A 15,030-nucleotide genomic window follows, 5' to 3' on the forward strand; every position below is an offset into this window, starting at 1 on the left:
TCCAGGCCCAGAAGGAGATCTCCGCCCACAACCAGCAGCTGCAGGAGCAGACCAGACAGCTGCAGACCGACATGCTGCAGCTCCGAGACCACAGCCTGCTGCTGGTGAGCCCCTGCTGGAGGGACAAAGCCTGTGCAACAAGCCCCTGCTGACACAAGTGTGTTTAGTGACAGGCTAACTTACCTGGGGTTTTCAAACTGACGTGTGTGTGTGTGTGTGTGCACAGCTGAAGGCTCGGTGTGAGGAGTTGCAGCTGGACTGGGGGGGTCTGTGTCTGGAGAGTCTTCTGAAGGAGAAGCAGGCCCTGCGCAGGCAGATATCTGAGAAACAACGCCTCTGTCTGGAGCTGCAGGTACACACACACACACACACACACACATGAACACCTGCCTCCATCATCTCTGTAGTGGTGCTCAGTACAGCGCCCTCTGCTGTCACACTCTCAGTACTGCAGCTGCTTCATGTTCACCATGGTTACGGCCCTGAACAAGCTCTGTGGTTTACAACTGCTGAAAGACATCACCATGACCCCTGACCTGTGTGTTCCAGATCAGCATCGTGGAGCTGGAGAAAAGCCAGAGGCAACAGGAGCTTCTGCAGCTGAAGTCCTACAGCGCCCCCTACAGGGGGGCCGGGGGGCCCACCCACCACCCTGCGCTGGGGGGCCACCCCGGGGGGGGCGGCCTCAACGGCATGAGCCCCCAGCTGACCCTCAACGGGACGGCATCCCCCGGGTACGAGCGGGGGGTCGGGGGGGCCCGCTACCTCCCTGTGTCCCCCGACCACGAGGCCCCCGCCCCCGACGCCAGGCAGCGAATCCTGGGGGGGGCAGGGGGGCTGCACCCCCTCCCAGACTACACACGCTTCTCCCCCGCCAAGATAGCCCTGAGGAGACACCTGAACCAGGACTCAGGGCATCTCCGGGGGCTGGGGGGCCACCGGGGGGAGCTGGGGGGGCTGGGGGCCCCCCCTCTAGGGCCCAAACCCTACGGCTCTCCCTCCTCCAACGGACAGCTGAGCAGCGCTGCAAAGATCTCCGACCGGGTAGGGAGAATACACGCGCACACACACACACACACACACGTCTCTTCTTCACACCCCCCTGAGTGTCCTGCTGTGTGTGTGGTCCAGGCTGGTAAGGAGAAGAGCCCTGCTCAGGCAGACACCATCACCAGCCTGCCTGTCAGCATCCCTCTCAGCACGGTGCACCCCAGCAAGCTGCCCGTTAGCATCCCGCTAGCCAGCGTGGTGCTGCCCAGCCGGGCAGAGAGACTGGTGGGTCCCCTGGAGCACAGCACAGCATAGCTAACTGTCTGCATAGCACAGCATAGCATAGCTAACCCTGTCTGCCTAGCATAGCATAGCTAACCCTGTCTGCCTAGAATAGCATAGCTAACCTTGTCTGCCTAGCACAGCATAGCATAGCTAACCCCGGTCTGCCTAGCACAGCATAGCATAGCTAACCCCGGTCTGCCTAGCACAGCATAGCATAGCTAACCCTGTCTGCCTAGCACAGCATAGCATAGCTAACCCTGTCTGCCTAGCATAGCATAGCTAACCCTGTCTGCCTAGCACAGCATAGCATAGCTAACCCTGTCTGTCTAGCACAGCATAGCTAACCCTGTCTGCCTAGTACAGCTTAGCTAACCCCTGTCTGCCTAGCACAGCATAGCATAGCTAACCCTGTCTGCCTAGCATAGCATAGCTAACCCTGTCTGCCTAGAATAGCATAGCTAACCTTGTCTGCCTAGCACAGCATAGCATAGCTAACCCCGGTCTGCCTAGCACAGCATAGCATAGCTAACCCCGGTCTGCCTAGCACAGCATAGCATAGCTAACCCTGTCTGCCTAGCACAGCATAGCATAGCTAACCCTGTCTGCCTAGCATAGCATAGCTAACCCTGTCTGCCTAGCACAGCATAGCATAGCTAACCCTGTCTGTCTAGCACAGCATAGCTAACCCTGTCTGCCTAGTACAGCTTAGCTAACCCCTGTCTGCCTAGCACAGCATAGCATAGCTAACCCTGTCTGCCTAGTACAGCTTAGCTAACCCCTGTCTGCCTAGCACAGCATAGCATAGCTAACCCTGTCTGCCTAGCACAGCATAGCATAGGATAGCATAGCTGACCCTGTCTGCCTAGCATAACATAGGATAGCATAACCAGCTAGCTGTGTCTGCATGGCCTACTATATCAGCTTTTTTTCTTTGTTTCAGAGGAGCACACCCAGTCCTGTGTCCCAGACTAATGGTGAGCAGCTTCACACACTACACACACACAGCTACACACTACACGCACATACCTACACACACACACCACACTTACACACACATACAGCATGTTCTCTCCCCCCTCTCCTCCCAGGCTACTCAGGTCTGGTGAATGGAGGCCCCCACCCCCCGGACGAGCAGGCCCCCCTGCCAGCCAGCCGGCCCCCCATCAGCCCCCCCTCCAGCACGGGAGGAGTACTGCAGTATGCCGACGCCCCCCCCAGAGCCCCCCCTGACGACGGGGGTGGGGCCTCAGACTCAGACCCCCTGGACGGAGAGTCTCGCAGGCGGATCTTCTTCTCCTCTTCCTCTTCCTCCTCCTCCTCTTCCTCATTGGGCGGGGCCTCCTCCAGGCTCCACCCCCCATCCACCGGCGCCAAGCACCACGGCAACCACCACCACCACCATCACCACCACCACCAAGCTACGTCTGGAGTCTCTCCACACACACACCCTCACACACACTCCCAGGAGGGGCGCAGGCGGGGGAGGAGGAAGCGGAGTTTGGCAGGGGGGCCTCCGGCAACCACATCCCCCAAAAGGAAGGCCTTCCCTGGGCTAGGCTCCGGCGTGCAGCCCTCTGGCTCCCCCCTCAACATCAGCTCCATGGTGAGTGTAGTCCTGCTGTGTCCTGGGGGCACGGATAGTCTGGGACGTTGTCTTGGTCTCTTGGTTGGTTGTAGGAGTTGTTGGTTAAATGGGATGTTAATAAAATGAGATTAGATTGGACTCACACACAGTAGAACTTCTCTCTGGAAGATACTAAGGAGTGTGTGTGTGTCAAGGTGAACAACATCAACCAGCCTCTAGAGATCTCAGCCATTTCGTCCCCGGAGCAGTCTTGCCGGAGCCCGGGCCCCCCTGACCTGGACCCCCCTGGGCCCCCTGACCTGGACCCCCCCGTGCTGCAGAGGGAACGCCCCCTGGATGCCCCTGGCAGCTACTCCTCAGACCCCAGCTCTGACGATGAGGACTCAGGGTACCCTGCCAACCGCTCCCGGTGAGCCACACACCCCGCCTACAACCACAACGTCACCCTACCCTCCTCCTACAACCACAACGTCACCCTACCCTCCTCCTACAACCACAACGTCACCCTACCCTCCTCCTACAACCACAACGTCACCCTACCCTCCGCCTACAACCACAACGTCACCCTACCCTCCTCCTACAACCACAACGTCACCCTACCCTCCTCCTACAACCACAACGTCACCCTACCCTCCTACAACCACAACGTCACCCTACCCTCCTCCTACAACCACAACGTCACCCTACCCTCCTCCTACAACCACAATATGATATAAGTAGGATTGTGATGGTGGGTGTGTGTTTAGGATTGAGAGGAAGATCGCCACCATCTCTCTGGAGAGCCGTGACGTGGCGGGGAGAGGAGAGAGAGGTGAGGAACACTTCCTGTCTGATCTCACTTCCTGTCTGGTCTGCCTGTCTAACCAACACTCATATTTGTGTCCAGCTATTTTAAATACTGTTTTCCCTCCCCCTCCTTCTCCCTCCCTCCCTCTCTCTCTCAGTTGGGAGGAAGTCAGGTGGAAGTAGTGGCAACATAACAGGAAGTGAGGTCAGCTCTTCCTCCTCCTCCTCCTCCACCTCCAAATGGAAATCGACCTTCTCCCCCATTTCCGACCCCAAGCCCCCCCAAGACCTCCGTCAGGGGGGCTCCCCCTTCAGACCGGGGGGGCCGCGTGGCCAGGGGGGCAGCCCCCCGGGGGGGCCGCGTGGCCAGGGGGGCAGCACCGACTCCGACTCAGACCACAAGCCCTCTCAGCGCCGGGGGGGGCCCAGCGGGGACATCACCCCCCCCAACCCCTTCCTCAGCCAGGAGGCAGGGGGGCGGGGGGCCAGTGGGGGGCCAGCGGGGGGGAGGCAGAAGTGTCGTGAGTGGGAGGTGAAGACGTCGACACCAGGCCTGTCCAGCCAGAACCTCTTCATCTCTGCCAGCGCCGGGCTGCTGGCTGGCAGGGTGGGGGGGGGCAGCCCCGTGGCCGGGCCGGGGGGCGGGGCACCCTACCTGGGTCAGTTCCCCCTGGGGGGGGCCTCTGTGCTCCAGTCTCTGTTCGGGGCCCAGACCGGAGCCCCCACGGGGGGGTCGGGGCGGCTGGTCAACGGACACACAAACCTGGGAGGATTCTCCAGCCCTGGGCTGGCTGGAGGCACTGCTGGAGGTGAGGACCACACACACCTTACCACACTCACTTTACCACACACACCTTACCACACTCACTTTACCACACACACACCTTACCACACTCACTTTACCACACACACTCCTACCTCTCACTCCGACTGATAATGAGGCGAGGGGGGGAGGGAGGAGGGGCAGAGAGAGAGAGAGTGGGAGGAGGGAGGGAGAGACCTCTGCTGTGACCAGGTAAGTGATCCTCATGCAGGTCCCTCTCTGCAGTGTGACTCCCTGTCCCTGGTACCAGGGTGTTGGACCGGTCAAGATGGCCGCTGCATTTTGTCGTCAGTTAAAACAGAACTCGGAAGTTGAGAGAAACTTGACTTTCCAGTCCTAGCTGGACTGATCAGTTTCACAGCTCCTGTGCAGTACCCTATCAGCGAGTGGAGCCACCATGTGGAGCGCACCCACCCTGTGAGGACAGGTCCTGATAGGTTGGCTGTAGAAAGAAGGTAGCTGGCCTGCATGGTCCTAGTGCCCTCCAGACCTGGCTGGTCCTGCTGCTGCCTGGCCTTTCACTACGGACCCTGTCTGGAGAACACACACACTTGCTCTAACACACACACTCACACACTTGACCCTCTTTCTGGGTCCATAGTGAAAGGCCTCTGCTTCTGCCTATCTGTCTGTCTCTGTCTATTTTGTCTGTCTGTCTCTCTGTATCTGTCTGTGTGTCTGTATGACCTGCTTGCCGCTTTGCAAACCTGGCTCAGCCCTCCCCTTCTCTGTCTCCCTCCCCCATCTCTCTCTCCCCCCTCTCTCCTCTCCTGGTCTCTGCGTGTGATTGCAGGTAGATTTCACCATGTGGTCCCTTCAGGCTCCTCACACCAGTTTGGGGCGGCGAGGGCCAGCCCAGGGGCCCGCTCCTCTCTGCTCAGTCTGTCGTCCTCCTCCCAGCAGCACCTCCTCCCCTCTGCCCAGCCCTCCTCCTCCCAGAAACTCCTCCTCTCTTCCCAGCCCCCCTCCTCCTCACCCCAGCACCTCCTCTCGGCCCAGCCCCCCTCCTCTTCCTACATATCTGTGGTCTCCTCCTCCCTCCCTCCCTCCCATTTCAACCGCACCCAGACAGTGCTACACACCTCCCCCTCCTCCCTCTCTCTCCCCCCTCTCCCATCCTTGCTAACCTCCTCTTCCTGTATCTCCACCTCCTCCCCTTCCTCTCGCTCTGACTCCTTCCTGTCTGCTGGTCTACCTCCCTCCTGCGTCCAGCATCAGAGAACTCTCTCCTCCTCCTCTCCTGTAGCTGCTCCTTCCTCCTCCTCCTCTCGGCCCTTCACCGGGCCCTACCGCCTCCCCCCTCCTCCCCCAGTTAGCTCCCCAGAAGAAGGAGGGGCAGGAAAAGGATCTGGGAGGGGGACGATGTGGCGAACATTGGGCCTCCCCTCCTCCTCTCACCCCTCCTCCTCTCACCCCTCCTCCTCCTCTCACCCCCCCTCTTCCTCTCACCCCTCCTCTTCCTCTCACCCCTCCTCTTCCTCCTCCCAGCTGTCAGGCGCCCGGCCCAGATAGGGGGGGTGGGGGACAGGGGAGGGAGCAGGTGAGTCAGGCTTGGGGACTGGAGGAGAGGGCGAGACCCCTGGGCTCCCCAAGCTGCTGGTCAGTTTGAACAAGGTACGTAAAGTCAGGTATGAACTGTTACCCAACACAACACGACTCACCCAGCAGAGATATGAGTGACCTTCCCTCCCTCCCTCTCCTGTCATCACCAGCACAAGCATGGGATTCAAATGTATTCATTTCTAAGACACTTTTATTTTATCTCAAATGACTTGCAGGGGAGAATTTGAACCAGTGACCTCTTGATGTGCAGTCAAAAGCTCTAACCACCAAGCTATGACCCATCCTCATGTTAGGTTCTACTGATGTCACATCCTGTTTAACTGCTTCTCATTCTTGTCCCGGACAGGTAACTGAAGATATCTACCTCAAGACAACGATAGCTATGCAAGCAGTCCCGGTGTGGAGCCTCCAGTCCTGGGACACACACACACTCACACTCAGACACGCACCACTGTGAAGGTCAGAGGTCATGTTTGTGTGAGTAGGAGGAGGGGGGTACCTCGTGAGTGGACACCTGGCCAGGCTGTTTCTATGGGGCAGTAGAGAGTTCATCACTGCCTCCCAGGTGCTGAAATCTTTTTATTAAATACGTGTAAAAAAACAAAAACAAATAATTAATACTTTTTTGAATGTTTTAGACTTGATTCTGATATTGATATACAGATCAAAGCACAGCACATTCCACTAAGTACACACTACCTAGTTACCTAGGTAACTGCTCAGTGCACTCTCATCTTCTTGACCTCTAACCCCTCACATGACCAAGTCACATAACCAGGTCACATGACCATTGAGGGACTTGACACTTTGCCCCTGGGGTAAGGTGCTGGGGCTATGGTAACCAGGGTTCACACTGGACAACCCCCTCCCCACACACACACACACACACACAGACACACACACACACACTGTGGTGAAGCAGCCCTGTGCAGCAAACACACACACACACACACACTGTGGCGAAGCAGGGCAGTATAAGCAGGCATGATGTCACCTGCTTGTTTGTGAACAGAAGAGATTAAAGAGAAGCCACGGTGCTAGCAGGGCGCTAACCCTAGCAGGGCGCTAACCCTAGCAGGGCGCTAACCCTAGCAGGGCGCTAACCCTAGCAGGGCGCTAACCCTAGCAGGGCGCTAACCCTAGCAGGGCGCTAACCCTAGCAGGGCGCTAACCCTAGCAGGGCGCTAACCCTAGCAGGGCTGCCATGTCTCATTCCTGCTCTCTCTTCTCCTCTGGGCGGCCTCACCTCCCGCCACCCTGACCACTTCCTGTTCTGTTGTGGTGCTTCCTGTAACTCGTCCAACCCATACACACACACACAGCAATCCAAAACCTCTTTTCATACACACTGGGAATTCAAGAGTTAACAAACAGTAACAAACTACTGGGCAATTTTCACAGCGTTTTTAATCTTTTTATTTTCTATTTCATTGTACATTGTGAACAATGTTGTACTGTGAATGGAGATCATTCTCTGGCTATATAATTGTGTATAATTTAGATTATTATATTTATGCTGTCAGATGGTCTCCATTCGCTATGTGGATTTTGAGGTTGAAATGAGGTTTTCTAATTCTGTTTTGTCTTTTGTTTTGTTGTGTTGATATCCTGAACCGTGTGTGGAATGCATAAGTTTGTGTATACTTGACAAAAAAAAAAAAACAATGGTGCTATGATCTGTACAACTCTGGACTGTGCCTGAGTAAAGTTTCTTCAATATTGACCAGATCAGTGTGCTGAGCTAGCGATGCCCTTCTGCTGTGGAGAGGGTGTCCTCCCTGGTGCTGTTGATAGACCAAGCAGGTGCTACGAAGACTGGGCCTCCACATGTACCAGCCTCTCTAGCTTGGAGTCACACACACACACACACACACACCATACACACACCTCACGCCACATACACTGCAGGGAACTCCCGCTACTCTCACACATCTGTCATCGGAAGGGAGAATATAGCTCGGTGGTTGGAGTATTTGACTCCAGATCGAGATCACGGGTTCAAATCCCACTTTACTGTATATCTGCTAAATGAATATATTGATGTTAACCAGCAGGCTGCAGCCAGGCAGGCTCTTCCAGCCTAACTGATCGGAAGCTAGTTGTTCCTGTGTTAACCCAGCACCCCTCCTCTACTAGCCTGGTGACAGCAACCATCTGCAACCCAGCCTTACATCCATTCCTCTAATACCAACTGTTCACATAGATCTGGTGCTAACTAACATGCTGTGCTATTGATGTGTGTGGTACCTTCTGCGGACAGGTGTGTCTGTGCGTGCGTGCTCCACCAACCCAGTTTCCATACTTCCCGGGGTGCTCAGATCAGAAACACAGTGCTGTGTTTGTCTAGTACTGTTCAGAAACACAGTGCTGTGTTGGTGTAGTACTGTTCAGAAACACAGTGCTGTGTTTGTCTAGTACTGTTCAGAAACACAGTGCTGTGTTGGTCTAGTACTGTTCAGAAACACAGTGCTGTGTTGGTGTAGTACTGTTCAGAAACACAGTGCTGTGTTGGTCTAGTACTGTTCAGAAACACAGTGCTGTGTTGGTGTAGTACTGTTCAGAAACACAGTGCTATGTTGGTCTAGTACTGTTCAGAAACACAGTGCTGTGTTGGTGTAGTACTGTTCAGAAACACAGTGCTGTGTTGGTGTAGTACTGTTCAGAAACACAGTGCTGTTTGTCTAGTAATGTTCTCTCCAGTCTGGTGGTCTTTTATACCTTTTAACAAAGACAAGGCAGGTATATCCCCTTCTGATACCATGCTAGCCTTCTGCTGTTTAGCGGGGGCCAGGGTACCTAGCTAGCATGCTAGCCTTCTACTGTTTAGTGGGGGCCAGGGTACCTAGCTAGCATGCTAGCCTTCTACTGTTAGTGGGGGCCAGGGTACCTAGCTAGCATGCTAAACTTCTGCTGTTAGCAGGGGCCAGGGTACCTAGCTAGCATGTTAGCCTTCTGCTGTTTAGCGGGGGCCAGGGTACCTAGCTAGCATGCTAGCCTTCTGCTGTTTAGCGGGGGCCAGGGTACCTAGCTAGCATGCTAGTCAACCTCTGCTGTCTCGTCATGGAATGCTTCCTCCATCTCTGGGGGCACCGTGTGTGGGAGTGAGAACACTGCTGGCATCACCGTTCTGGAGCACAATATTAGATGGTACCACCTTTAAAACCAGGAAGTCGAGATCTGTCCCACTTCCTGTTTGTGCACCTGCTAGGCAGAGGCCTACAAATGCAAACACAGAGAGAACTACTAACATGAACCCTGATATTTAACTCAGAAACCTGTCAAAATGAGGTAAAATTTTCTAACTACTGGAAGTCTAATCAGGTGTGGCATTGCCCAACTCAGGAATGACACCCTTCTCTCTGGTGATGCGACTCGTAATAACTGGTGATGTCAGTTAACAGATCGCCTTATTGATAAGTGTTCGGGTCTCTTATTCCCGAACCTAAAGATTCTCGCTGTCACACACGCGTGGCTTCCGGTTTCTCCTGTGGAGCAGGAGACCCTCGCAGGCAGACACACACTGGCTCTGCAAGCTGTGTGGCAGGTGTGTGTTGATCAGTGAAGCCAGGACAGGTGTTGAAGAGGTGCAATAACAGCAAACCTTTGTTACAGACTCCAGGGTTTGTGTTGGTGCTTATATCTTTTAAGATGTTTAAATTACGACATTTTGAAATTAAATGTTTGTTTTTCCGCTTTTTATGATAATTATTAATAAATAATGGTTTCATATAAATATTCTCCCTGTTGTGTTGATGAATTCCTGTTCAATGTGTGTTGACTGGATTCCTGTTCAATGTGTGTTGATGAATTCCTGTTCAGTGTGTGTTGACTGGATTCCTGGTGGAGGGAGGGAGGACTCTAACTCAACAGGACATTCTGCAGACAGACTCATCCTGTGGCCATATATGGACCAGTGTGTTTTCGGACGTGATTACTCAGTTATGTGTGTGTGTGATGGGGGGGGGGGGGGGGGGGGTAGAGGCAGTAGTCTCCTACCACTGAAGCTGTGGTGTTAAAGTGTGTCTCAGTGTGCACATCATATCACTATTGTTATTTAGATACATTACAGATATGATTGTTGTATGATGTTGATGGAATGAAACATGACTAAGTTCACAGTGTTAGACATGGTCTAAAGGCACACCTCCCCTTGTGTCTTTTTAAACACCATAGTGTTCATCTACCAGATGCTTTTACCTAAACCTGTGTAGAAATACAGCGTGTAGAAATACAGCATGTAGAAATACAGCGTGTAGATCCAGGATCAGAAGTGCAGTTCTAACTGCTTCAGAGTCAAGGAGCGGGTCTCCCTGTCAGAATTATCCTGTTCACCCAGGTCCCCTCCGACCCCCCAGGTGCCCCCGGCCCCCAGAGGGGTCCTTGGTGGTTATCTCTAACAGGCAGGGAGCCACAGCACCCAGTGCTCCCAGAGAGCCACAGCACCCGGTGCTCCCAGAGAGCCACAGCACCCGGTGCTCCCAGAGAGCCACAGCACCCGGTGCTCCCAGAGAGCCACAGCACCCGGTGCTCCCAGAGAGCCACAGCACCCGGTGCTCCCAGAGAGCCACAGCACCCGGTGCTCCCAGACCTTGATCTGCTGACAACAAGCAGGCAGCTGTGGGAGTTATTGAGGGTGAGGGCCTACACACACACACACACCATAACATACACACACACTATGACACACACCTCGCCATGACAATACACACCTAAACTTTCCCATGGAGGTCACAGGTCACACATTGTTGGACTACGGGGCTGTGAGACAGCTAGACTGGGGGCTTTGAGACAGCTAGACTGGGGGCTGTGAGACAGCTAGACTTGGGGTTATGAGATGTATTTGTGGTGCGTAGTCAGTCAGGCCTCAGTCGTGGTCCGGTCTGCTGTCTGGCTAGTGGACAGTGCTGCTACTGTGGACGCTTCATGAGAGGCCTTGAGGACAACATGAAGATCAGTCAGCATCCTTCCTCCACGATGCGACCTACCCTCCCTCTGTCTGCTCACCAACAACACCTCATTGTGTGTTCCTGCTCTCCCCCTCTCCTCTTATCTTGCTCCCTGGCTGGGATGCTGGTCTCAGGGCTCCCCTCAAGGACACGGCAGCCCTGGCCCTCGCCCCACTGGGTGGGAACAGCAGGGGGAATGCTGTGTACAAAGCTGATCTCCTCCACTAACGCCACAGAACTTGGGGGAGAGTTCAGCATTCTGACACATGGACTGAGACAGACAGACTGAGAAGTAGACAGACAGGTAAAAAGACAGGTAGAAAGAAAGGTAGGCAGACAGGTAGGCAGACATGATGCTGTGCTGTGTTATGTGCTGGCTGTTTCTCCAGGCCTCCAGGATGGGGGATGCTTTGCCCCACCACTGCCCAGGACAGGGCTCTCCACTGGGGGAAAAGTGTCAGGAGGAGACCCCCTCAGACCATCCAGAACCAGGTCAGTCTCACCACACACACACAATGACACCTGCTAAATGACTAAATGTAAATGTAAACACACACACTAGTAAACACATCACACACTCTCAACACACCACGGCTACACTTTTACCCCATGTGACTTTTGAACAGCTCAACAGAAGCCTCAAGTCTTCTTTACATTTAGTCATTTAGCGGACGCTCTTATCCAGAGCGACTTTACAGTAAGTACAGGGATATTCCCCTGAGGCAAGTAGGGTGAAGTGCCTTGCCCAAGGACACAACGTCATTTTGCACAGCCGGGAATCGAACTGGCAACCTTCTGATTACTAGCCGATTCCCTAACCGCTCAGCCACCTGACTTGTTAAAATAGTTTTTCCTGATCTCATGGATGTGTTTGTGTGTAGCTCCTGCAGATATGGTAACAGACAGGCCTGCTTGACTCCTGACAGGTTCTAGAACTCTGACAGGTTCTAGAACTCTGACAGGTTCTAGAACTTCTGTCTAGACACATGAGATCTACCTCGCTCTAGAATAGAAGTCTGCTATTTCAACCACATGTCAAATACATGTGTATTTGTGTATCACATACATGTGTACACTTGTAAACGTCTTTAAGTGAACTAACGGGTGTTTGTGTTTGTAGGCAGACTGGTGATGCCCCGCCCCCCTGCAGATGAGGGTGTGGAGGGGGGGGGCGCAGACCAACATACAGCCCCCTCCTCACTCCACCCTGCGGCCCCCCCCTGCTCTGGGGGCCCCCTGGGGGGACCACTGGAACACATGCTCTCAGCCTTACAGGAGGGCTGGCCCCCCCGAGGGAGGCAGGGGGGGCAGGAGGCTCTGGTCCGGTTTGGAGTGTGCCCAGGGTCGGAGGGGGGGCCCGTCGCTGCCCTGGCGCGGCTGGCTAGTGCTGGGGACACACTGCGTGTCATGCACCCTGACACAGGTTACCACGGAGACACACCCAGCCTGACTGGGTGCATCTTAATAACAATGTTTTAATTTAGTAGATGCCTCTCATGCAAGGTTCTGTGTTCCTCCACACAGAACTGGTGGAGGAAGACGGAGGGGGAGGAAGGCTGGTGTTGACCTTTCACCTCCCCCTCTCTACGCTCCTGAAGCTGCATCCTGTCCTCGCCCTGACCTCCAGCGTTCCCATGACAACCTCAGACATGGAGGTCTCCTTCACCAGCCCTGCCCTCCAACCTCCTACACAGGTGAGGCTCCGCCCATGTCCTAGGCCCCGCCCCCAGGCCAGGGAAGTTGTGGTCTTGACTTTAGATGTTTCTGTGTCTCCCAGACGCTGTGTCTGTCATCGAAGACCCAGTACCTGGTTCTGACTGGACAGCCCTCAGGGGGGCACAAATGGAGAGTTTCTGTCACGTTGAAAACACCGGAAACAGAATCAGGCATGAACCATCGTTCAGATCCACTTCATCTGTTAGAGTTTAACCTCTCTAACCTCTTCTCTCTCTGCAGGACAAAAGTTGTCTGAGCTACGAAGGATTCTGATTGGTAGAGAAGCAGCCAATGACATCGTTATGACCCCTCTGCTGCTGTTCTCATTGGATCGAGCGACGGGAGAGAGGTGAGGTTTCATTGCTTCAGAATTAAATCACTTTCTATGCCAGCTCATCATTACATTTACATTTTTATATTTTATTCAGGTAGCAGATTATTTTGTCCAAAGCGACATCCAAATTGCATTATGTTTAAATGTTAAATTGCAGAATTGCTGTAAACTCAATTAATCAAAACTATAATATCACCATAGAACCATGACTGGATGATTCTTTCATCCAGTCATGAGTTCAGCGTTGTTCACCTGTGTTCCCCAGAGAGCCCCCGGAGCCATGCCCCTTCCTGTGTGAGCTCCAGAGCTTCCTGTCCGAGGTGCTCCCACAGGTGCCCCCCCAGACAGCCGCCCCCTTCCCCCTGGCCTCCCTGAACTCCCTGCCCCCCCTCCCCCTGGGCCCCTCCTCGAGCGAGGCTCTCCTCCTCGGCCTCATCAACTCCTCTGGTCCCACACTGTTCTTCTTCCCCCAGAAGAGGGCAGTGCTGGGGGGGCAGGGGAGGCAGGGGGGAGCCCTGTTGGGGGGCCAGGGGGGGGAGCTTTCCCTGACCCCCGGCCTGCTAGAGGCCCTTAGGCTGCGGCTGGCGGAGGCCGTGGGCCAGCTGGGGCGGGAGGAGCTGGGCTGCAGGGGCGTGGAGAGGCTGCGCAGGCTGCAGGAGCTTGGCGCCCTCCCCAGGCCAGGAGAAGAACTGCAGGCTGGTCAGTTTATTAGGTTTAATTTTGATTAAGATGCTCATAAGGATCTGAATGGCCTGTCTTTGGTGAGTGTGTGTGTCAGTAACAGGGGGTGTCTCCACTCCTAGGTGTGGGTGGCTCCAGAGAGAGGCAGTATCGGGCCCTGCTCCTGCTCAAGGCCCTGCACATGGTTCTGGGGCAGTGGGAGGTGGAGCGAGGCCGGCGCGCAGCCCGGGCGTCCCCTGAGCGGAGCTCCCTCTGCCGGCTGCACAGCCTGACCGTGTCCCTGGAGAGCTTCTTCAAGGACCCGCCGCACGCCAACATCAACAACTGTGAGGGCAGCTGCCACTTTCCCATCCTGCAGGGCGTCAACGGCAACAACCATGTCATGCTGCTCAACAGCCAGGTACCCTGCACACCTGCACTCCCTGCACACCTACACACCTGCACACCCTGCACACCCTGCACACCTGCACACCTACACACCCTGCACACCTGCACACCTGCACACCTGCACACCCTGCACACCTGCACACCTGCACACCCTGCACACCTGCACACCTACACACCTGCACACCCTGCACACCTGCACACCTGCACACCCTGCACACCTGCACACCTGCACACCTACACACCTGCACACCTGCACACCTACACACCTGCACACCTACACACCTACACCCTGCACACCTGCACACCTGCACACCTACACACCTGCACACCCTGCACACCTGCACACCTACACACCTGCACACCTACACACCTACACACCCTGCACACCTACACACCTGCACACCCTGCACACCTACACACCTGCACACCTGCACACCTACACACCTGCACACCCTGCACACCTACACACCTGCACACCCTGCACACCTACACACCTGCACACCTACACACCTACACACCCTGCACACCTACACACCTGCACACCCTGCACACCTACACACCTGCACACCTGCACACCTACACACCTGCACACCTACACTCCGCACATTGTACACTACACTTACACCTATGTACATGTTCATTACACCTTCACCTTCAGCTCTGACCAGCCTGTGTGTGTGCAGGTGCAGGGAGGGCGGGAGCTGGGCCGAAGCCCCTGCTGTGTGCCCCTGGAGTACGACCCCCTGCTGGTGGTGGAGCTGGAAAACAACGGAGCCACCATCAGCATGAAGGACAACATGGTGGCCAAGCAGTGTGGCTGTCGCTAAGGGGAGGAGAGGAGGAGGAGGAGAGGAGGAGGAGGAGGGGGAGAGGAGGGGGAGGGGAAGAGGGGGAGGAGAGGAGGAGGGGGAGAGGGGGAGAGGAGAGGAGAAGC

General features: G+C 55.1%; 3 protein-coding genes and 1 long non-coding RNA gene across 5 annotated transcripts in view; 3 read left to right on the forward strand and 1 right to left on the reverse strand.

The window, feature by feature from the left end:
- Positions 1–7,141, forward strand: part of dot1l (DOT1-like histone H3K79 methyltransferase) — a 16,144-nt gene extending 9,003 nt beyond the window's left edge. Inside the window, exons 18-27 of one of the 2 annotated variants that reach the window (XM_067230483.1) lie at positions 1–104; positions 227–352; positions 550–1,044; positions 1,132–1,275; positions 2,216–2,249; positions 2,364–2,878; positions 3,055–3,269; positions 3,607–3,671; positions 3,805–4,455; positions 6,379–7,141. The exon at positions 1–104 is cut by the window's left edge and continues 34 nt beyond it. In XM_067230483.1, coding sequence (XP_067086584.1) covers positions 1–104; positions 227–352; positions 550–1,044; positions 1,132–1,275; positions 2,216–2,249; positions 2,364–2,878; positions 3,055–3,269; positions 3,607–3,671; positions 3,805–4,455; positions 6,379–6,386 — 2,357 coding nt within the window. In that variant the 3' untranslated portion in view covers positions 6,387–7,141. The remainder of the gene's footprint in view (positions 105–226; positions 353–549; positions 1,045–1,131; positions 1,276–2,215; positions 2,250–2,363; positions 2,879–3,054; positions 3,270–3,606; positions 3,672–3,804; positions 4,456–6,378) is intronic. The other variant, XM_067230484.1, reaches the window with a different exon arrangement.
- LOC136936555 (uncharacterized) lies at positions 4,791–5,981 on the forward strand. The gene has a single exon (XM_067230174.1). The coding sequence runs from the start codon at positions 4,938–4,940 to the stop codon at positions 5,979–5,981; it is 1,044 nt and encodes a 347-aa protein (XP_067086275.1). The 5' UTR covers positions 4,791–4,937.
- A 1,341-nt stretch (positions 7,142–8,482) lies between the features above and the next one.
- LOC136936836 (uncharacterized) lies at positions 8,483–9,183 on the reverse strand. The gene is made up of 3 exons (XR_010875197.1): positions 9,057–9,183; positions 8,875–8,919; positions 8,483–8,828 (listed from the first exon to the last, which is right to left on the reverse strand). It is a non-coding gene; the product is annotated as an uncharacterized lncRNA (long non-coding RNA).
- A 1,085-nt stretch (positions 9,184–10,268) lies between these two features.
- On the forward strand, positions 10,269–14,923 carry amh (anti-Mullerian hormone). Its single transcript, XM_067230379.1, has 8 exons — positions 10,269–11,470; positions 12,099–12,401; positions 12,503–12,672; positions 12,756–12,864; positions 12,935–13,043; positions 13,294–13,727; positions 13,832–14,109; positions 14,780–14,923. Exons 1-8 carry the CDS (start codon positions 11,329–11,331, stop codon positions 14,921–14,923), a joined length of 1,689 nt encoding a protein of 562 aa, XP_067086480.1. The 5' UTR covers positions 10,269–11,328.
- Positions 14,924–15,030: the final 107 nt, after the last annotated feature.

The sequence above is a fragment of the Osmerus mordax genome, chromosome 27, assembly GCF_038355195.1.
Source record: "Osmerus mordax isolate fOsmMor3 chromosome 27, fOsmMor3.pri, whole genome shotgun sequence".
Classification (NCBI taxonomy): domain Eukaryota; kingdom Metazoa; phylum Chordata; class Actinopteri; order Osmeriformes; family Osmeridae; genus Osmerus; species Osmerus mordax.